The sequence below is a fragment of the Lissotriton helveticus genome, chromosome 1_1 (assembly GCF_964261635.1).
Source record: "Lissotriton helveticus chromosome 1_1, aLisHel1.1, whole genome shotgun sequence".
Taxonomy (NCBI): domain Eukaryota; kingdom Metazoa; phylum Chordata; class Amphibia; order Caudata; family Salamandridae; genus Lissotriton; species Lissotriton helveticus.
Genome location: NC_136057.1, coordinates 965,422,314 through 965,443,679, shown reverse-complemented (window position 1 = coordinate 965,443,679; position 21,366 = coordinate 965,422,314). Strand labels below are relative to the sequence as shown.

Here is a 21,366-nt window from a genome sequence, read left to right as displayed (position 1 = left end):
GTGCAGGTTGTAGCCATTAATTGTATATTTACACAGGAATGTGTGCCATAATGACTCCTCACTTTTCTTTGGACCAAAACACGCAGCCTGCAATGGCAATGACACAATATGTGCTGCAGCCCTTAGAGGCCTTCCCTGGTCACAGTGCCCTTGGTAAACATGGTACCTTTTACAAGGGACTTAACCCCTTGGCCGCGGCGGTAATTCCGCCGCGTCGCTAGGGGGAAGGGGGGCCGCGTGGCGCAGCCATGCTCGTGACGGAACCACTCCGTCACGAGCCACGGGGGCGCTGTGCTTGTGACGGAGTGGTTCCGCCCGCTTAATAGAACACGCCGCACAGATGTGGAATTCTATCAGCGTGGCGGGGTGGCCGCGCCATGACGGAACCATTCAGCCACCAGCACAGCGCGTCCGTGGCTCGTGACGGAGTGGTTACGTCACGAGCACGGAAGAGGTTAAATGTGGCCAGAAAGGGGTCAATTGGGGGTACATAGCTACCGTTTTGGGAAAGAACACAGGTCCTGGGAACCTGATTTGCCGGGGCCCAGGGCACATCAAGTCAAAGTGCATCAGAAACCTATCAAAAAGTGGAGGGGTTATTGCAACAGTAACCCAGATTCCTACACTACCCAATTTTTTCATCCCACTTAAAGCCCTGCATAATAGCAATAGTTTAACTTATGTATGAAACTCTATGCAGCTGTCAATAGCAAACTCAGTTACTTCATGTGTCTGGGAATGCACCCTGCATTCAGACAACTTACTCCTCATTCTTGCCCTTCACTTTCACGCTTACCCTGCAGCCACAGCAATCACAGTGCACTCACACTGATCACCATGCACTCACACCATTCACCCACTCACCCTGCACACACAGCGAGCACTCTGCACTCACAATGCACTTGCGCAGTTCACCCTGTACCTCACCCTATAGTCACAGAAACACACTACTCACCTGCATTCATTTGACACTTCACCCACCTCTCTCCCTCACTGCTCAATCTGCATTCTCACTCAAACAAGCCCATCACTAACCATGCATTCATTCATCCCAATCTGCACTTACATCCTCACTATATGGTCACCTCACTCACCCTGCAGTCACTCTTTTTACCCTACTCTCACACTGTTGCATCTCTCACCGTGCACTCAGATGGGCATTCCTGCCACACACACAGTGGAGAGGATTAATGTGCATGCTACAGAGAACGTGTACCATGCAGATCACAGAAATGTGTGAGTGTACTGTGAGTAGCGCTATAAATATTGAAATGTTTATCAGAAAGGTGCTATAGAGAGATGAGGTGCATTGCTGGTGAGTGGTACTGAGGGAATTCATTGTAAAAGGAGGAAATGGGGGTGGGGCGCCAAAATAAATGTTGCACTGTGTGCGACCAGTGCAAGGGCTGGCCCTGGCTGTGAGTGTTAGCCCCCCTTAAGTTTGGGTCTAACTGCGCCCCTGTAGTGAACATGTTTACTACAGAATCCATATCAATTCGTGTTAAATGGTGATAAAGACAATGTTAAAGTCAGCACTGTTGCTTGTGATTACCCCTGAATTCTTCTAGTATTCGGATACACAGCATTTCAAGCTAAATATCAAACTCTGCCATTAGCAAATCATATATGTAAATATGTTATCAGGCTCAGTCTACCTGAATAGCAACAATGTGAATAAGTACATACTTTACCCCTTGCACAGTACTGTAGAATACCTTGATTCTGATCTATGATTTTGAAAACCTGCATTTAAATATATAACCATGGAAAACAGGAGTAAAACTATTCATCCACATAGCAGTTGCAAACGAGGTGGTGCTAAACCAGGAACTGATCACCTCCAATAATCAATATTTAGGGTCCATCCAAAAACATTTTCTGTGAGCAGATGTCACTTACTATTGAAGTGTAGTGCTCAGACTTACTCCTGTCCTAAAAGCCAGAAGTGCACCAAATGTAAGTCACAGCAAAATCTTTGTGAATCCAGGGCCCATTTCTGGAAGCTCGGCAACATATCACTGCATCACGAGGCATTTCAAAGTTATTTATTATCATATTGTCGGCATGGAAGCATATGACTGCAATTTTCCACTCAACATTTACCCCCTTGTGACCTTCTGACAACTTTGAAAAAAATCTGTCGTTACATTTCGGCGTCAAAAAGTGACTTACTTTTCAGAGAACTGACAATTTGTTCCAGAATTATAAATTGCAGACTGGGCGTACATACCTGTCTGGACGGCTTCCTTCACCACCACGATGCAGTAATGGCTGAGTAGAATCGCCTCCCCCTCAAGCTGCAACTGAGGACCCGCGTCAAAGTTGGAGAAACTGATCCGAAGAAAAGGCGACATGGCTGCTCCTGTGCAGAGTGAAACACAAGACACGGTCTTGGTGAGCGCGTTCCTCCTTTCTTTTGTTTTTCTAGAATCGCTCTATGTATTTTTTCCGGTGGCGTGCATCACCGGCAGCCAGTGACAAACTGGTACCAGTTCCCCATCGAGAGAAGAGCCTTTTACCTCGCCGAGGGTGCGCGAGATATCGCGCGCAGGCAGACAGTCGCGTGACTCAAACTGGAAGACGTAGGGCCACCCCCTGCTGAGGTTCAAAGACAACTTCAGGCTCCCTGCCTGCTTAAACCAACAAGCCACTGAGGGCTCTCGGAAGTGTGGTTAGGGGGTTAAAGATAACCTATATAGACACCTGTTGAGCGATGCTCGCTATTGAAATACAGCAAAACAGGCAACGCTCGCTTTGAACAGTCCTTAAGCGCAACCCATGCAGCGTGCTAGGCCAGCAGCGTGCTTCGTACATACGTTTAAGCGGGGTTTGAGAAGCACCCTGTTAAACCTGATACCGTGAAACATAAGAACTCTATTTATATATTTGACCAGTGCAACAGCTGCCGTTCCCTGCGTTGGAGCTAAGGGCTACCAACAGAGCTGCTGCAAGAGAGGGGTCACGTCTTATGCAGATGAGAGCGCAGAATTGAGCCGGTTGTCTAAGCATGCTCTTCTACGTCACCATCAAGCTCCTCGCACTCACCAGTGCCCTCGGCAAAATAGACTTACCTTACTGGATAACCTGAGTCTGCTTTGTAACACTCATCTTTGCGCTCTACCTGCAGCAATCATGACATTTCCATTCGCAAAAAAGTGTCCGCATATTGTGTGCTGACTTCTTGAGAAAGGAAAGGAATTTTGAGAGCCGACCTATGTACTAATAGGTCTGTTCACAAAATTCAGAATCGTAGTGGGTCTCAATTCGACCTACCTCATTTACAATCGTGAGGTTGGCCACAAATTGTGTCTCACTACAATAGGATGCCATCACACGGATTTTGGCCTGCAGGGATCAGCAGAGAAGTAATATAGTTGTAGACATGGCATTGCTAAGCCTCCACATTCTTAACTTGACAGTAATTTAAAACTTCTCATGCAGGACGTTGTTCTTTCAATAGAAAATTGGATATTCATTTCCCTACTAGATTAATAAAAAAAAAAACCTCTGGTTCAATTTACAGCAGAAATGCATGCATAATAAGTAAAGGAGCTGAAGAATAGATATCTTGACCAAATCTATTCATCCAATAATTGAAGGAGCAAGGCCTGCAATCTAGAGAATACATTTGTAATTATTTATCAGAGAGGGAAGTTTAAATCATACATATATATGTATTCACTGAAAAAATCATAGGTTTGAGGGGCGTTATAGTTAGTTGGACATTTCACTCGTACAAAACAATAGAAATACCCCCGTTATAGTTAGTTCAGCTAACTAGAACTTGCGCCCCCGCAATGCACTTTTGATGATGTCACATATTACATCATTCTTGTCATGATCAGTGACTATGGTTTTTTCAGTGAATTTCTAAGTTTTTTTAAATGCTAATTACTAACTATAACGTGCCTGAAACCTATGGTTTTTTCAGTTAATTTCAAAGGTTTTTTAAATGTTAGTTTCCAACTATAACATGCCTGAAACCTATGTTTTTTTCAGTGAATTTCAAAGGTTTTTCAAATGCTAGTTTCTAACTATGCCTACAGAGGTAGGACATGTGAAGAATGAAGAAAAAAAGCACAGAAAGAAGCAAAAAAATGCAGAAGTCTACAAAGCTGAAGAAAAGTGCAAGAAAAAGCAAGACATGTGCAGAAAGAACCAACAGAGGAGCAGATAGAGGCCTTGTTGCAAAATCATCCTGTGCCCACAACTTTTTCAGACGGGTACTGGTGGTAACTGACTCTGACTAACCAGGCCTGGAGCCAGTGCTATTCTAAAAGATACTTAGAATACAGTGAAAACACCTACATACACTAGGAAACACTATGCGTTGGGGTACCCCTGTGATTAGCATGACCTCCTCTGTAAGGCCCTAGTACATAATAGGGCAGGGGGATTAAAACTACCTCTTAAAACGTTTTACAGGGCGCATTTGCACAGTGGTGAAGGGGGGGTCTTAGGTGAAGTGTGCAAACACGCCCTGTGGCCGTTTAAAGTTTGGAGATTAAGTCCCCTTGATTCCTGATGCTCCCTGGGGTCCAACTAGCCAACCAGGTATACATCCAGTAAGCGCCCCAGAGCTGTATTGCAGAGAAGTGTAAAAAGGGGCGTGGTCTGGACCACCTCTCTGCAACGCAGGCCTCTGGCCCTTACTTACTGGTTTGGTTTGTTTGTTTTAAATTGGGAAATTAATTCCCCTTCAATACTGGGGGTCCCTGGGGGCCGATTAGCCCACCAGGTACCTCCAGTAAGCGCCACAGAGCTGCGTTGCAGAGAGGTGTAAAAAGGGGCGAGGCCTGAACCACCTCTATGCAACTCAACCGTGTGGCGCTTACTTGAGGTACATGGTGGGCTAGTTGGCCTCCAGGGACCCCCAGTATTGAAGGGGAATTAATTTCCCAACTTAAAACGAGCCACAGGGCGCGTTTGCACACGGGTGATGAGAGGGGGCGGGGCCTGAGCTGATGTGTGCAAACATGCCCTGTGACGCGTTTTAAGTTGGAGAATTAATTCCCCCTCAATCCTGAGGGCCCCTGGGGGCCAACTAGCCCCCCAGGTTCCTCCAGTAAGGGCCAGAGGCCTGCGTTGCAGAGAGGTGGCCGTGTGGCGCTTACTTGAGGTACATGGTGGGCTAGTTGGCCTCCAGGGACCCCCCCAGTATTGAAGGGGAATTATTTCCCAACTTAAAACGCGCCACAGGGCGCGTTTTCAGAGTGTTGCTGGGAGGGGGCGAGGCCTGAGCGATGGCAGTGATTTTTTTTTAAGAAGGGGGCTGTGTGGCCCCCCTTCCTTTCCTATTTTGTGCACTCTGGGGGACCCCATCCCCCAGGACCTGGCCCCCTTTAAAAAAAAAAATCTAAATGGGAGGGGGTCGCATGGGCCCCATCCCATGGCCTATTCTGGTCCCGGGGACCCCATCCCCTGGGGCATGGCCAAACATTTTGGTTTTTTATAATTAGGGGGGCTGGATGGACTGCCTAAAGGCCTCTATTGGCCCTGGGGACTCCATCCCCCGGGGCCCGCATTTATTTATTATTTTTTTTGGGGGGGGGCTGCGTGGTCCCCCTCCCAGGCCACTTCCGGCCCCGGGGACGCCATCCCCTGGGGCTGGCCCTCTCCTTTGGGGACAGTGGGGGAGCCCCAATGCCACCACGGTCCCTGCCGGCTCCCTGCCTCCTGCGGGAACTGGCATTGCTTTTCCACAGGGGGAGCTGCTAACATGCAGCTCCACTTGTGGAAAAGCTATCTGCTTCGCTTCATTGAAGCAATGCAGTTTGCAATGACAGGGTGGGAGCCAGGCGGCTCCCGCCCTGCCATTGCAAACAGCAGTGTCCCGGGGTGGGCACCCTTGGACACTGCAGGAGCCGGCCCTGGGGGTGGCCCTCTCCTTTGGGGACAGTGGGGGAGCCCCAATGCCCCCACGGTCCCTGCTGGCTCCCTGCCTCCTGCGGGAGCTGGCATTGCTTTTCCACAGGGGGAGCTGCTAACATGAAGCTCCACTTGTGGAAAAGCTGTCTGCTATGCTTCATTGAAGCAAAGCAGTTTGCAATGACAGGGTGGGAGCCAGACGGCTCCCGCCCTGCCATTGCAAACAGCAGTGTCCCGGGGTGGGCACCCTGGGACACTGAAGGAGCCGGCCCTAGGGGTGGCAGTGCCCTGGGCTATCACTGGCTTCAGGAGGGGGGCCGCACGACCCCCCCTCCCAACATTGAGAAAGCCCCAGGGGGTGGTGGTGCCCGGGGTTTGGGGGTCCATTACAGAACCCCACATTTAAATATTAGTGCCCCGGGGAGGTGGCGGTCGCCGGGTTGTGTGGGGGCGAGCCCCCCACGCAGGTGTTTTAATTAATAAAAAAGCCTAGGGGGGTGGTGGTCCCCGAGGCAGTGGGGGGGCTCTGTGCCTCACTAATTAAATAAATAAAGCCCATGGGGAGATGGTCCTCGGGGCTTGGGGGGCCTGCAAGGCCTCCCCACAGATTAAAAAACAAGCCGCGGTCTCCGGGGCTGCGGGGGAGCAGTGTAGGAAAAGCCCGGGGGTGGCGGTCCCTGGGGCAGTGGGGGGGGGATTGGGACCCCCACAATTTTTTTACTGCCCTCGGGACCTGGCCCACCCAGGTCCTTTTTTAATTAAACAAAGCGCGTGAGTCCGCGCGTCATTTTTTTTCTTTTTCTCGGCCGATTCGTGCAGCGAGCGAGAATTCGGCCGAGTTTCTTTGTTAAAAAAAATGCTTTTTTGGGCCTGGGGTCCTTGTGGGACCCCCTGAGCAGGCCCATGGGTCTTGTTTTGCACGTTTGTTTTACTGCTTTCTTGTGCCTCGGTTCTACTGGTGCACAAGATGGCTGCCAACACTTTCTGGTTTGAAGTGTTGACAGCCAATTAGAATGCAGCTCGTGATCGGCAAGGTGCATGGATCCTCTGTGCCTCTATATATCGAAACTTTCATTTTTTAATTTTCTCAGCAACTACTGAACGGATTTACACCATTTATGAAAAAGAGTGCTTTCTGAGCCAAGCACTACCTTTCCACCAAATTTGGTGTAATTCCGTGAAGCAGTTCAAGTTTCCTATGGGAAATTGATTTTTTCACCTCTTTTTCTTGATTTTCTCAGGAACTACTGAACGGATTTACACCATTTAAGAAAAAGAGGTTGTTTTTAAGAAGGGCTACCTTCGTGCCAAATTTGGTGTAATTCCGCTCAGCAGTTCGGGCTGTAGCCGTGTCCAAGTTTCCTATGGGAATTAACATAGAGAAAACACGTTTTGGGACCCCCCTTTTTTCTTGGCCCCCGCTTGCCGAATCACCCTGAAACTTTCAAGATAAGAGCAGACCGTAGCGGGCCATAAGTTTTAAAAATTTTGCGAAGATTCGTCAACCAGCGCCAAAGTTATTGGGAAAAGAAAAAACGCTTTTGAATAGAAACAAGGTCCTAACTATAACTATCTACTGGCAACCGCCAGCAGGCAATATATATATATATATATATATATATACCAGCATCGCTGGTGTCAGGAGGGCAGAGCTAGCGCAGGGGGGCCAACAAGCATCAGCGCCTACAGCAACCATTTTGCCGCGGGGCCGAGAACGGACTGCCGCCCCTCCCCCTCTCACCTGGAGCTCATCACTGAGGGCATTGAAAACGTCTTGCGCCTCCTGCTCTGCGGGAGACGCATCGCTGGTGTCAGGAGGGCAGAGCCAGTGCGGGGTAACCAACAAGCAATAGCGCCTACAGCAACTAGTTTGCCGCGGGGCTGGGGTCGGATTGCCGCCCCTCCCCCTCTCACCTGGAACTCATCACTGGGGACGAATATAACCAACTAGCATTCCCCGCCACGAGGGACGCGTGCGGCCGGCGCCGGCGCAGGGCCAGAAGAGGCCGGGCCGGGCCAACCCTCTTGGTTCCAGTGATGGGTAAGCGAAAGCAGAACGGCAACGGGGAAGGGGAGGGCAAGAAGGCCAAGGTCCCGAGGAAATCTGAGTCTATCATCTCGTATTTAACATCGGCGGTGGGGGTCCTAAGTGTTGAAATTGCCAATGCTGAGAAGGAACTTGGCCTGGTTATCCCCGCCACTATATATGAGACCTCAATAAGTATGCCTGTGCCGGCACCGGTATCTATTATCCCCTTGGATCCTGTAGTTGTTATTAAGAATTCATCACATGTGACTAATAGTGGTACAGCTGCAAATGAGGGTTTGACTAGTGACAAAGGGGGGAATCCCTCAGGCCAAGGATTATCTGGCAAGGAGGGGGAAACGAGGGCGGCCTATAAAGACCATCAAAAGGCCAAAATCAGGAGTGGTCCCACAAGCCATTGACCCAAGTCTCCCTGAACAACTGGCGGCACTAGTGGAAGAAATGTTTGATTCACGGCTGGAGCCTGTTCTTGCAGGCATAGCCAAGGACATTGTGGACACCCTTAACACTTGTGTTGCTGGCTTATTAAGGAAATGTGAATATATTGACAAATTTATAAAAGAATACAGGGATCGACATTGTTTGGCCAAACTACCATGTGAGGAGCTTAATTGTAATGGGTCTAAGAGGAGGTATCAGGCCTCCACTAAAATTATTCTACCCCAAGTGCGCCCCACTAGTGCATCTACCTTGGAGAGATCTGGGGGTACTAATATAACTACTCAGCAAATAAAGGGAAGCATGCACCTAAATAACACCGAAGAGGCAAGAATTACGGATGCTGGGGGGGGTGAAACCTTTTGGGACACGCCATAGCAGCAACAGGCTTATTCCCTATAGTGGCTTGACCTTAGATCGCCCTCCAGATTCTGCTCCTTTGGTGGCTGTTTTAACCGGGGTGCCCCCCTTAAATAGCGATATGGTAGAGTCTACCCAAGATCTTATTGGGAAGTCTAAAATCTGGTGTACCCAGCTTAGTAGTGGTGGCCTAGATATTCCATCTCATATCATTATGGCTAGACGGGTTGGGTGGGTTGGGAAGCGTAATAAGAGCATATCGGGGGATTGTGTGGTGGTCAATTTCAATAGGGACAATGTTACGAATAGATTGTTTTGGGATGCCTCAGACATTGGACATTCTGGTATCAGGGCACTACCACTGGGCTACTGTTATCCACCGGTGGCCGACACACATCCCTCATTGCCCTTACAGAAAAATTTAGCGTCTAGGCTGAATCAGCCTTACAATGCCCCCCAAAGTAATCCAGTAAGAAGGCCCACCCAGAGAGAGGAGAGACCAGTATCGACTTGTTCTCGTCTTTCTGGTAATCCACTAAATGAATGGGGTACAGACATAGCTCTGGTAAATCATTTTCCCCCATTATCTAATATGGAGGATAATGATTGACTACATGACACAACCCCACATTTAGTGGAACATACTAGGGTGCTAGGCCACGTACCTTCCTGTAAAATACTTAGCTGGAATGTGACTGGAATTAGCCAAAAACGAAATGATGATGTCTGGGTTGATTTTGTAAAACAGTACGATATTATCGCCCTTCAGGAAACATGGGATATATCTAAAAGCTTTAGTCTGGATGGGTATTCAAGCTTTGTTGTCCCAGCAATCACTGGTTTAGGGGGTAGACCAAAAGGAGGCCTAATTTTGCTTATCTCGTTAAAATGTAGTGGTCCCCTGAAAATGTTGGATTCTGGCTCTAATAATATATTAATTCTTGAGTGGGCTGTTCCAGATCTCCCTAATATTTTACTAATTAATTTTTATAATGCCAGTGAGAAGGATGTGTTGAACCAACATCTAGGTTCCCTGGTTGGTATTTTGACTGATTATAAATTAACACATGACACTCTATTCGAGATTATTATTATGGGTAATTTTAATATTCATCCCTGTAGTTGGGATTGTTTTTTAGATAGCCTCCCAGGGCCACCAGGCTCTGTGGTCCCGCATTTCAAACATAATAGGCAGGGAGAGGTCCTGGAGGACTTCCTAGCTAACATGAACCTCTTTGAGGTAGCTTGCGATTTGGGGGAGGAGCGGGTCCCCACATTTAAGGGCAAAGAATCTGATACTGTCATTGATTATATCTTTTTATCGTCTGGTGTGTTAGCTAGGGCAACTCTCTATAAAGTAGTTCCCTCTGTGTATAGTGATCATAACCCAGTAACCTTGGAATTGGATCTGGGGGAGGTTACCAACATCAGGAATAGGGTATCTACTGAGATTAACCATTTAACTCCAAAAGATCAAGGTAGGAGGCTTAATTGGGCTAGGGTGGTCCCAGAAGCCTTTATGGAGGATTTTCTAATAAAGGCTGACGTATATCTGGCCATATGTCTAGCTTGTTCTGCCCCTAGTAGCGAAATCATTGGTGCTTATGTCTCCATCTGTACCCAGATCGCAAAGGACCTGAAGGTAAAATATAAAGGGAAACCAAATAAGCTATATAGATGGTTTGATGGTAATTGCACCAAAGCCCACGGTGCTCTTCTCCAGGCATTAAAACAAAAACCTAGAGACAGAGAGTTAGTCTCTAAATTAATGAAAACATATAAATTGGCAATTGTTAACCGTAAAAAAAATGTCAAAACTGAGGCTTGGAACAATCTTCTGTCATCAGATGTTCTAAGGGACAGCAGTAAATTCTGGGCAACCATCAACCATCCCTTTTTCTCAGGGCAAGAGAACTCAATTCTAGACTGTGTGATTCCAGACGAAAAATGGCTCTCACATTTTAGTGAGATCTACGGCAGTGAGGGCAGTGCCTGCCAAGAGAATGATCACATGCTCACGCAGCCTATACCACCTTTAATATTTAATGAGGTCGATGTTCATAGAGCGATTCTGGAGATGTCTAAAAACATAGCCCCAGGACCGGATGGCGTCCCAGCGGACCTATATGGTACTTTACCCAAATTCTGGGAAAAGATTTTAACTAATGTTTTTAATGCGTCTAGTATAAATGGGTTCCCGGCATCTTGGGCTACTTCCCAGTTTTTAAAAAGGGCCTGAGGGGTGACCCCTCCTGCTACAGACCTATCTCGTTGATAGACTCTGCTGTTAAAATCTTGGGCATAGTCATTCTGCATAAACAGGGATTGGCTGGAGGAGAGAGGGGTCCTCTCCAACCTTCAATACGGGTTCAGGGAGAAGAGAAGTACCCTAGATCAATGCTTACATTTGCATATTTTAATAAGTAAATATACTCAGGCGAAGGAAGGGTTGCTTTATATGGGATTTATGGACCTTTCATCGGCCTTTGACCTGGTCAACCGAACAAAGCTTTGGTCAATTTTCCTGAGCATAGGGATTGACCCACCTTTAGTAAACGTTTTAGCTGCTCTTCACCAGGGGCTTTTAGCATCAGTCAGGGTCACAAGGGAAGGGGGATGCACCAGTCACTTTAGTTCTAAGCGGGGTGTTAGGCAGGGCTGCATCCTGGCGCCCCTTCTTTTTACTTTATATATTAATGCCCTTGATAAGTCTTTAGAGGGGGCTTCTTTGGATGTTCCGCGTGTAGGAGATTCCGTAATTCCGGTTCTCCAATACGCGAATGACGCAGTATTATTGGCTCGAACTGGCCTGGTTCTCCAGAGGCTGTTGGATTCCTTTGGGGATTTTATGGGATCTGTAGACCTGCAGGTTAATAACAAAAAGTCACATGTCATGGTTGCTGGTAGACGCCCCAGGGGCCTAAAACTAAATTGCTTCTTATGCAATGGCGCAGAGGTATCAAGGGTACCTGTTTTTACATTCCTTGGGGTCCTCTTTGATGAAAGAGGTACATGGGGACCTCAGCAGAAGATTAAATGTAACGCGTAGCTAGGTCGTCGGCGGCACTAATGGGCTTTGCGAAGCGGTTGGGGGCAAGACCTATGGAGGCACTTTTAAATGTTTATAAATCTAAATGCCTGGCTATAGCTTCGTATGGTGCTTCACTATGGGGTTTTTTTACCACAAGAAAAGATACAGGTTCAGAAAACAAATTTTTAAGATCCCTCCTGGCGGTTCCCCAATCTACCCCCACAGTTTCTTTGCACTCCGAACTTGGGCTGGGTTACATTACTGATCAATTGAAAGTTGCCCCATTGATCTGCTGGATAAAGACCTGGTTGAATCGAGAGATTACACTGAATCACCTTATTTTAAGAGATTGTATCTCTATGGAGAAGGTTAATAGGGTGCCCTGGTTAGTTTATATCAAAGAAATGTTTTTAAAACTCGAGCGCCCAGAAATGTATATGTCACCTGATCTTATTAAAAAAGAGGATTTAAGTTGGACAAGGAAACATTTTTTGGGTATGTTATCATTGGATCGTGAGGAACAGGAGTTTAAGAAACCTTGTGTAAGAGCTAATTATGTTTTATTAACTTCATTGTCTCTCGAGCCGTACCTAAAAATTGTTACAATCCCTTTTCATCGTCACCTTTTAATTAGATTTCGGTTCAATATAATTCATTTGTCTCTGGGTTCTTTTCCAGTCTGGGGCAAACCCAAAACTTCTATCCCTTGTAATTGTGACAACTTTTCTATCCAAGACACGATGCACTTTATTATGTTTTGTTAGCACTACGCGGATATTAGGAAAAAGTTTTTAGTACCGATATTAAGAGAGGCGGGTTTTTTACAAGTTAGGCCCGCTCTCACTTATCTGCAACTGTTAAGTAGTACCCGTGAAATTTTTGGTGTTGCTAGGTTCTTGGTGGCTGCTGTATGGAATAATGCCAAAAGAACAGCTGTTCGTAATTTCCCTGTCTGATTTTTACTTTTTGAAGATAGTATATAACATTTTTATTATGGAATTTTACTAGATTGTGGATAATGTATGACAATTGTACTTATGACTGTATGCATTTTGATGCAATGAACTGTTTATATTTGCTTTTATGATTTTAAGTAATCGAATAAAGTGTTTTGACTGACTGACTGACAAATATATATACAAATCGCCAAAGGACCTTCATCTGCTTGCAGCGTTGTACACGCTTACTCAGCCACCAAGGAAGCATGAACCACAAAACTGCAGGCAATCAATTATTTTTTTGTTGCTGTTTTCCTCCTGATAACGCGTTTCGGGCACCACTTGCCCTTGTTCACACAAATTGAGAGTATAAACGCCATACTTTTATGTGATGCTTGAACCACGTGATAGAACACCACCAATGAACATAGAAAAAATATATATACATATCCAAAGGCACACACAGTCTTTCTTCTTTTTTTCTCTGTTTCTCTTTTTTATATATATTGTTTGTTATTCTTTCCGATCTCTTAATTTTTGTTGTGCCCATAAACATTCATATTTATAATCCTTGTGATTTCTTATCTTTAGATGAATAGTAGGTCCAAATGCGTTCTTTGGTCATTTCAATACATAATGTCAATCAATATATCCATATCCATCTAAAATGCCAAAGGGTATACATATAATATAAATAAATGAATACAATATATAAATATATTAAAATATATTAATCAATTCAATGCATTCTATTGTGTGCAAAATAGCACCATTATATCACATAATACCCCCACATCCAAGTATAAATACATTAATGTGAAATGAATATTGATACAAACAAAAGCCTTTCTACTTATTTGAATCTCCTAAAACAGCGTATAATTCCTGCTTAAATGCACTGTCATTCCCCACCATTGATGGAACCTACTGCATCTCTCATATCTATAGTTAAAGAACAAAGCAATACTCTCCATCAGACTGTGCCTAAAGTGCCACCAATGTATAAAGCGGTACAAAAGGGGGTGGTAATGGACGGAGCATCTGAACCAATCAAACACTCACACCCAGTCAAAAGATCTAGGTTTAATCCATCACCGTTCTTTAGCCCACTCTGCCACCCCAGTTCAGACATGGCTATATGCAAATCAGTCGGATGTATGACGTTACAACGCAGGCTATTACAACGCCTGCCTTTACAATGCAGTTTTTACATCGCAATCCATTACAACGCATAGCGCTTTGGGGTGCTGGATAGTGAAAAGTTTAATTTACTATTCCAACACCAGTCCCCATGGACACTAGGGAAGGTGTTGGATAGTAAATTAAACGTATTCCCTATCCTAGAGCGCCCCCCAGCGCAATGCGTTGTAATGGTTTGCGTTGTAATGACCGCGTTGTAATGGTAGTGCATTGTAAAAGTTTCGTTGTAAAGGTTGTTCACCAAATCAGTCTGACCCTGTGCCTCATGGGAACAGTCCAGCCCGAACTGCCAAGCCATGCCTTCCCTGGACCGGAAACAAGCTTCCGAGGACTGGTTTCTGGCATTACAGCCGTCTTCAGCCCGGCTTGCTTGAATCCAGTGGCAATGTGAGCAAGGGACTCACGTCTGAGCATACCCTGCCACACTTATGGCGGCCAAAAGCGGTACAAAAGGGGGTGGTAATGGACGGAGCATCTGAACCAATCAAACACTCACACCCAGTCAAAAGATCTGGGTTTAATCCATCACCGTTCTTTAGCCCACTCTGCCACCCCAGTTCAGACATGGCTATATGCAAATCAGGCAGAGTGGGCAAAAGAACGGTGATGGATTAAACCCAGATCTTTTGACTGGGTGTGAGTGTTTGATTGGTTCAGATGCTCCGTCCATTACCACCCCCTTTTGTACCACCAATGTATAAAGTGCATATTGAATGTGCAAATCCGCAATAATGCTAAAGTGCAAATACCTTAAGTGTTTTAACTGTAATAATTCCTAAATTTTCATAAAACGTTCTAAAAAGTATAGGCCACTAGAAATAGAGTGCAAACAAAACTGAAAAAATCCAATCTTGACTGCACCAGATATCCAAGGCCGCTGCTCAGATAAATACCTATTTACAACTGGAAAAAATATTTATATACAAAATGTCATAATAGGTACAAGGGTGCCCCCTCATAAAAGATGATGTCTATTATTCCTAATAAAATATCTATAAAAAATTATGTAGGTCTTCCGTGTTGTTCAAGCCATATGGAAACTTGGTGTCTAGCTCTAAAATCATTTTAGACTCCAACTGTCTTAGGGCTTTTTCACGATCCCCTCCACGACGTAATTTGGGAATAGCAGCAGCCATAAAATAACTCAAACAACTAAGATCATTGTTGTGGGTTTGTTTAAAGTGGTGAGCCACCGGGTAGAAGGGGTCGTTGTTTACTATGGCACGTAAATGCTGCCATATCCTGACTTGCACCTGAAACTTAGTACTACCCACATATCTCAGTCCACAGGTGCATGTTAGGAAGTATACAGCAAACTCCATCCTACAAGAGAAGTGGGCCAATGGCTATTTCGTTTGGGCTGAACGGTGACGAGTAATGTGTTGCATTCTTCCCAAACTTACAAGCTCTACAGGTAGTACATTTAGTAAAGCCATTCTTAGGTTGTAGCCAGGTTTTAGCAGCTGCCAATTATGGGCAAGCCTTCCCAATCTGCGTGCGCATAGAAATGCCCTTTCTGTAAGTAACAGTGGGTTGAGATGGTAATTTGGCAGACAACACCCCATCTGTCAAGACTATTGGCCAGTGACGTTTGACAATCGCACATACTTTTCTCTCTTATTTGCTAAAGGCGGTGATCAACCTCGAGCAGAATTGTCTTCAGTGGGTTTCTCTACCTCATTCGTGAGTGAGGATTCACTGGATCTTGCCTTGGTTTCATTAATGGCCGTCTTAAGGATCCTCTCACTATAGCCCCTTTGTCTAAATCTTTGGTAGGCCTCCTCAATGCATCTGTTCAAGTCCTCATTATTGTTACAAATCCTTTTAAGACGCAAAAATTCACTTTAAGGAATATTGTCAATCATGTGCTTTGGATGTGCACTGCTGGCATGTAAAGTTAGATTGCCAGCAGTTTCCTTTCTATAAAAAGTAGTACACAGTTGCCCTTCACTTTGATCAACCTTAACATCCAAAAAATCAATACTACTCTTATTGATATTAGAAGTGAATTTGAGGTTAGCAGTATTGATATTAATCTGCTTAAAGAATTCAGATGCGCTAGATTCACTGCCTCGCCACACAATAAAAACATCATCAATGTAACACATCCAATGGAAAACATGTTCATTAAAAACAGTAGCATACAGAACTTTGAGGACCTGCTCCTCCCAGCAGCCTACATGCAAGCATACATAGCTAGGGGAGAAGCAAGCCCCATTGCAACTCCTCTGTTCTGTAAATAGATGTTATTGCCAAATAAAAAATAATTATTGTGCAAACACCATGAGATCAGACTTAAAAGTATCTTATTGTGTTGATAAAATTCAACTGGTCTTAAATCTAAAAAATGCTTAATAGCCATAAGACCTGTAGAGTGTTCTATACTGGTGTACAAGGATTCAATGTCCAACGTAATAAAAAGTAAATCCTCAGACCATGTACACCATGTAGCTTTCCTAAAAAATCACGAGCATCCTTCACATAACTGGGCAGTTTCTTGACAAAATCCTGAAGGAAAAAGTTCACATATTGGGTAACAGTTTCACCTACACAGTTAACGACCAATATAATTGACCTGCCAGGAACTGGTGTAGTTTTTTTGTGGACTTTCGGGATAAAATAAAGTATTTCTAAAACTGGATGTTCTTTTTTCATGAATTTAAATTCCTCCATTGATATCACCCCTTCCCTTTTCCAGGCCATTAATTCCTTTTTCAGGGTCTGTCTTGCTGCATTATATTTGGCGTGAGAGGACTTCTCATAACACTCTTCAGATGTAATCTTTCTGGGGCCAGATGACCATGTTGCCCCCTTTATCAGATTTAGTCACTATGATCTCATGTTTGCTGCCCATTTTTTTTAAGCAATTTGGCATATTCCATTTCCTTCTTGCTCTTGTAACGCTTTTTATGTTTTGTACGGTGGTACAATTTTTTGATGTCTTCAATTATTACCTCATGATAAATGTCAACAGCGTCCTTCGGCATAATGGGTATGAATTTAGATTTGGATTTGAAAGGGCTTATACCAGCGCCCCATTGTGTTATGTTCTCGGCACGCAACCCTTCCTGCGTGGAGCACAACTTTCCTTCCAATTCAGTCCCCATACTGGCCTCCTTATTCAAATGTTGCAGGTCTCGCAATAGAACTGCATCTGAGGCTTCTAACTCAATAGTGGACCTTCTTCCACCAACTTCACAAACTTCACAAACAACATGGCTAGTCTGCATCTCTTTCAGCCCCTCCTTAATGGCAAAACACTTTTTTTGTTTTATCTTTTTGATAAAGCAGAACACGTCTGCCTTAAGGTTTGGCGTCTGTTGAAAGCTAAAAAATCAACCTCTTCTCCCAAATTCAAAATCTTCTTTTGACCGCTGGCACCCATGCTGGTAGTGCTTTCTAATGAGACCTCGCTAGTCAGGGAATCCCTATTCAGTGCTGTATTACCAGTTGTCCTGGTCATTGTTACTTCGGGAGATTTTGCACTTTGAGAGCCCTTCTCAAATATGGCTTATTTAGCATTTTCATACTTGCGGGCGAAGGTAAAAATGCGACCTTCTTCATAGTTGCATTTGTCCCTTAAAAACTTGTGTGCTTTTCGAATTTTAATTTTCTCCTCTTGTTTGGCCACTCTGTCCTGAATGTCTTTCTTAGTTTTAGTAATGGAGTCACTTGGTTCCAGCTTCGCCAACGATTCAGTAATTAGGGCTATCTCCTCCATCAGCGCATGCCGATCAATCTCAGCATATTTGACCAAAATGTGCACCAAGTTCATCGATGCTGCAAAATTACTCTCCCCCATTCTCTTAACATGCTAGGGTTAGGGCTCTCGAAACTCGGGGATAGGAGGATCCGCAACACTGACAAAAAAGTTTAAAGTAACGTTATAATTAGGTGTAATGGAATGATTTTTTTTTTTTTAAACATAGAAATTTAATGAAAAACCTAAGGTTCAAGTAACGTTATAATTAGGTGAATTTTTAGTGACAACATTAGCATTTTGAACTTACAAAACACAGAAATTCACCAGTTATAGTTAGAAGTTCATACTATAACTTGCGCTACGCCATGCACTGCGTATGAACTCACATATGACATCACTCCTGACATATTCTATGACATCATTTATGACATCACTGATGCCATCTCAAATTACATCATTGATGACTTCACTTAGAGGGTTCAAACACCCGTCCCTCCAACAGGCTAAATTGAATATCAAAAGATAGACTCCAAAGACAGCAGTTATGGATGCCCTGAAAAGGCGGGATTTCACCTTTAGAGTCTGCTTACCATTCTCCAGAATCCCGTCACAGGTCAAATGGACCTTTTTACCTGTCATAGAGTGAATTTAGGTAATCTAATCACAGCTAAACAGTCCTAATTCAAGATACCAAAATACTTTCCCCAAAGAACCACTGACTAAAGACTGAATTTAAAAGGTTTATTACATAACCAAAAATAGCTGGAGATACAGGCACCTCAGCAAGAGGTTCAAGAGATAAACAGGTACTAATACAAACATAATCCTACGGAAAAGTCTCAATCGGCTAATGAACAGAACGAGAATCAACTCCAGAATCATTAAACTAAACAGAATAGCTATAACTTGAGTTCTGGTACTCATCAGGATATAAGACATTAATTCAGATTAGTCTGTCCCTACTCTATGCTAGATGACATCCCTACTCAACAATAGCCCAACCTAACCAAAAGGTGTCAGCCGCGGTGACTTCCTAAGAAGTTCGCCACCTTCTCTCTTAGACTAGAATTTCCATCACCGCTGCTAAGCTCCTTGCCCATGCGACCGCTCTCTCTAGCTCCTCAGCCATCTGCTCTGCCTCCACCCTCGGGGTGCTGTCCCTAATACAAAACCCCACAATGTAAATGACACGCCTATAGGTACGCCCCTCTAGAAGGTGTTGGGTTCTGTAAAATTCCAGATGGCGTGGATCCATCTGTGTCCGTTCAGCTGTCCTTGGGTCTCAGGCTCTTCATCCTTTCAAGTTGCCTCCTTGAATTCCTGGTCTACTCCTCCATGTCTAGGTCTAGAATCCTAACATACACACACAATGGGCCCTTCTACTCTACTATCTGCTCGTTGAGGCGCCTGCAAAGGAATACACGCAAGTAGCTCACAGTCTACAGACATTGCAACATTTATAAAGGTCATTTATAAATCATTTCTACAGTTAAATATCAAGCAAGGCATTCTCTAACAGGCCTACACCAATTCCAAAGGAACTAGGCCACTGCTTGCTTTATAGGCCCAACGCTTTACATTGGCATTCCTTCTTCTTAATTCGCTAGGCCTCCAACCTTAAACAGCAAATGCATTTTCTACTTTAAGCAAATCATTATATATATATATGTGTAGACCGTTACGTTTCAGATAAAGCAGATCTCAAGTTCAATTGCATTGCTAAACACACGTTGCATCAAAAGAAGGTTTCATTTTAAAAGCATCTATATTTTCAGCAAGCATGGATTGCACTTTGTAACGTTGGCTCTGCACATTTTCTGATACCAATTTACTTTAGTACTCTTTCATACATTGCATCTAAACATGATTAACAGGCCTCTACATATGCGGGTGCTGACTACTTGTACATATGCTGCACCCCTACAAATTTCACTTTAAATGACGCTCTCTCAGTTCCCCCTTTGATGACCCGTGTCATCACCACCCTCACATCATCCTCAGGGTAAGAACTAAACTAAACAGAGCTTGTGGCCATTTTTCCCCTCTTGAGCATCTCCAATGCTCTCAAACTGCGGTACTGATTGTCTTGCAGTCTTTCCATTCGCATCTCTTGCACTCTCATTGATCTTGCCAACCTGTTCGACTTGTACCATTTGTACAACCTCACTAAACCCCACAAGGCAATTACACATGCCACTGCTATGAGGAGGGGTCTCAATACAAATCCAAGGAAACCCTTTCCTAGGTTGGCAAACCAGTTTCCAACCTTTCCAAATCCCTTGCCAACGGTCTCCCATGCATTCTCTTGGGTCAAGTCCTCAATCTCCTAATGAATAGCAGTAATGTTGCTTATATATGTCTCCAGATCCTTAGAGTTGTCTGGTATATAAGTGCAGCATTCCTGAATCTTCAAACGTTTACAGACTCCGCCCCCTTTTGCTAGGATGACGTCTAGGGCAAGACGGTTCTGTAAAACCATTGTCCTTATCGACAACATCTCACCCTCGACCAACACTAATGACTTGGCTGTATTCATTGACAGTTCATCCACCACAGTTGCTAACCGCCTTATCTTGATGTCATTCAAAATGACTCCCAACATAGGTATCGCTGCTCCAAACACATCTCCAATAATTGCTCCTGCACTCTCTCCTCGCCTTACCCTCCTTTGGGACCCTCCCTCCAAGAGAGAAAAATCCTCAGTATGGTAAATCTTGGGAAAGATGATTGCTAGGTAACACGTTCCATACCACTTCTCTGGCAATCTCACATACGCATTCTTTCCACAGACAAAATATACAGTAGGGATCACCTGCACCACGCTCTTCAAGAAATCCTTTGTGTAGTACTCTAACGTAAAGGTGTGTTCACACGTGGTATGACCTACATACACATTCCCATAATAAGTCTGTGGACGGTGAAGGCCCTTTCTGTACTTCATCTAGAGCCATTGGACCATAACTCCCTCTTGATTTGTGCTTCTTCTCCTCTTCGGTCCAATCTACCTTTCCTTGTCCTGAATCTCGCAACTGTTTTTGCTTCGTGTATCTGTCTTCTACCTGCTCAATGAACTTCTTTTCCACCTCTGACAATGAACAAGTCAAATTGTGTCTGTGTGCATACGGGGTGTCTAGCTCTTGTGTGGGAATGAAAAAATATCCCAATCTGTCCTCTGATTTTTAATAGTCCCACTTATTCAAGTGCTTGTAATTTGGGACTTCTGGTAACACAGCATCATAATTTGAAAAATAATATTCAAAATGATTTCTACCTTACAATATGCTAATCAACAAACTACATGAAATTCCATATGTCAATGGAAGGTGATGGTATCTAATACCCTCATCTACTGAAGCTGGCAATTGCATACACACATAACAATCCTTCGCATCCATTGCATCAATGTATTCATACAGCAGCTTTGCATATGCGTTCTGCCCAAAATTTCCTTTAGACAGATCTGTATGTAACCTGCGACTTTCTGCAGCTAGCAAGGCTTTTTCTCTCTTTTCCCTTTCTTCCTTCTGACTAGGGGTGTCAGGTGCCTGTGTCCCCTCAGCCTTCTCTACTTGTTCGTGTGGTGCAAAATAGGATACTGAAACTACTATAACTATAAGGAGAATCACTCCTGCTAAAAGGGTGCCTACTATGCACTTGGCTCTACGATTCGGGTTTCCAGGCGCCATGGTCTCGGCTCAAGCAGTTCGTTCTCAGAAAGCACCCAAAGTCTCTTTTCTTTGTTACTTGAGTTTCTTGAACCACACCTGGCAACAGAAGTTCT

At 44.5% G+C, this 21,366-nt stretch overlaps 1 protein-coding gene across 2 annotated transcripts in view; it reads right to left on the bottom strand.

Annotated features, from left to right (window-relative positions):
* PRKCQ (protein kinase C theta) overlaps positions 1-21,366 on the bottom strand; it is a 452,364-nt gene that overhangs the window by 365,691 nt on the left and 65,307 nt on the right. Inside the window, exon 2 of one of the 2 annotated variants that reach the window (XM_078677123.1) lies at positions 2,231-2,362. In XM_078677123.1, the coding sequence (XP_078533249.1) occupies positions 2,231-2,354 (124 nt within the window). In that variant the 5' untranslated portion in view covers positions 2,355-2,362. Of the gene's footprint in view, positions 1-2,230; positions 2,608-21,366 lie in introns of those variants that run through there. The other variant, XM_078677128.1, reaches the window with a different exon arrangement.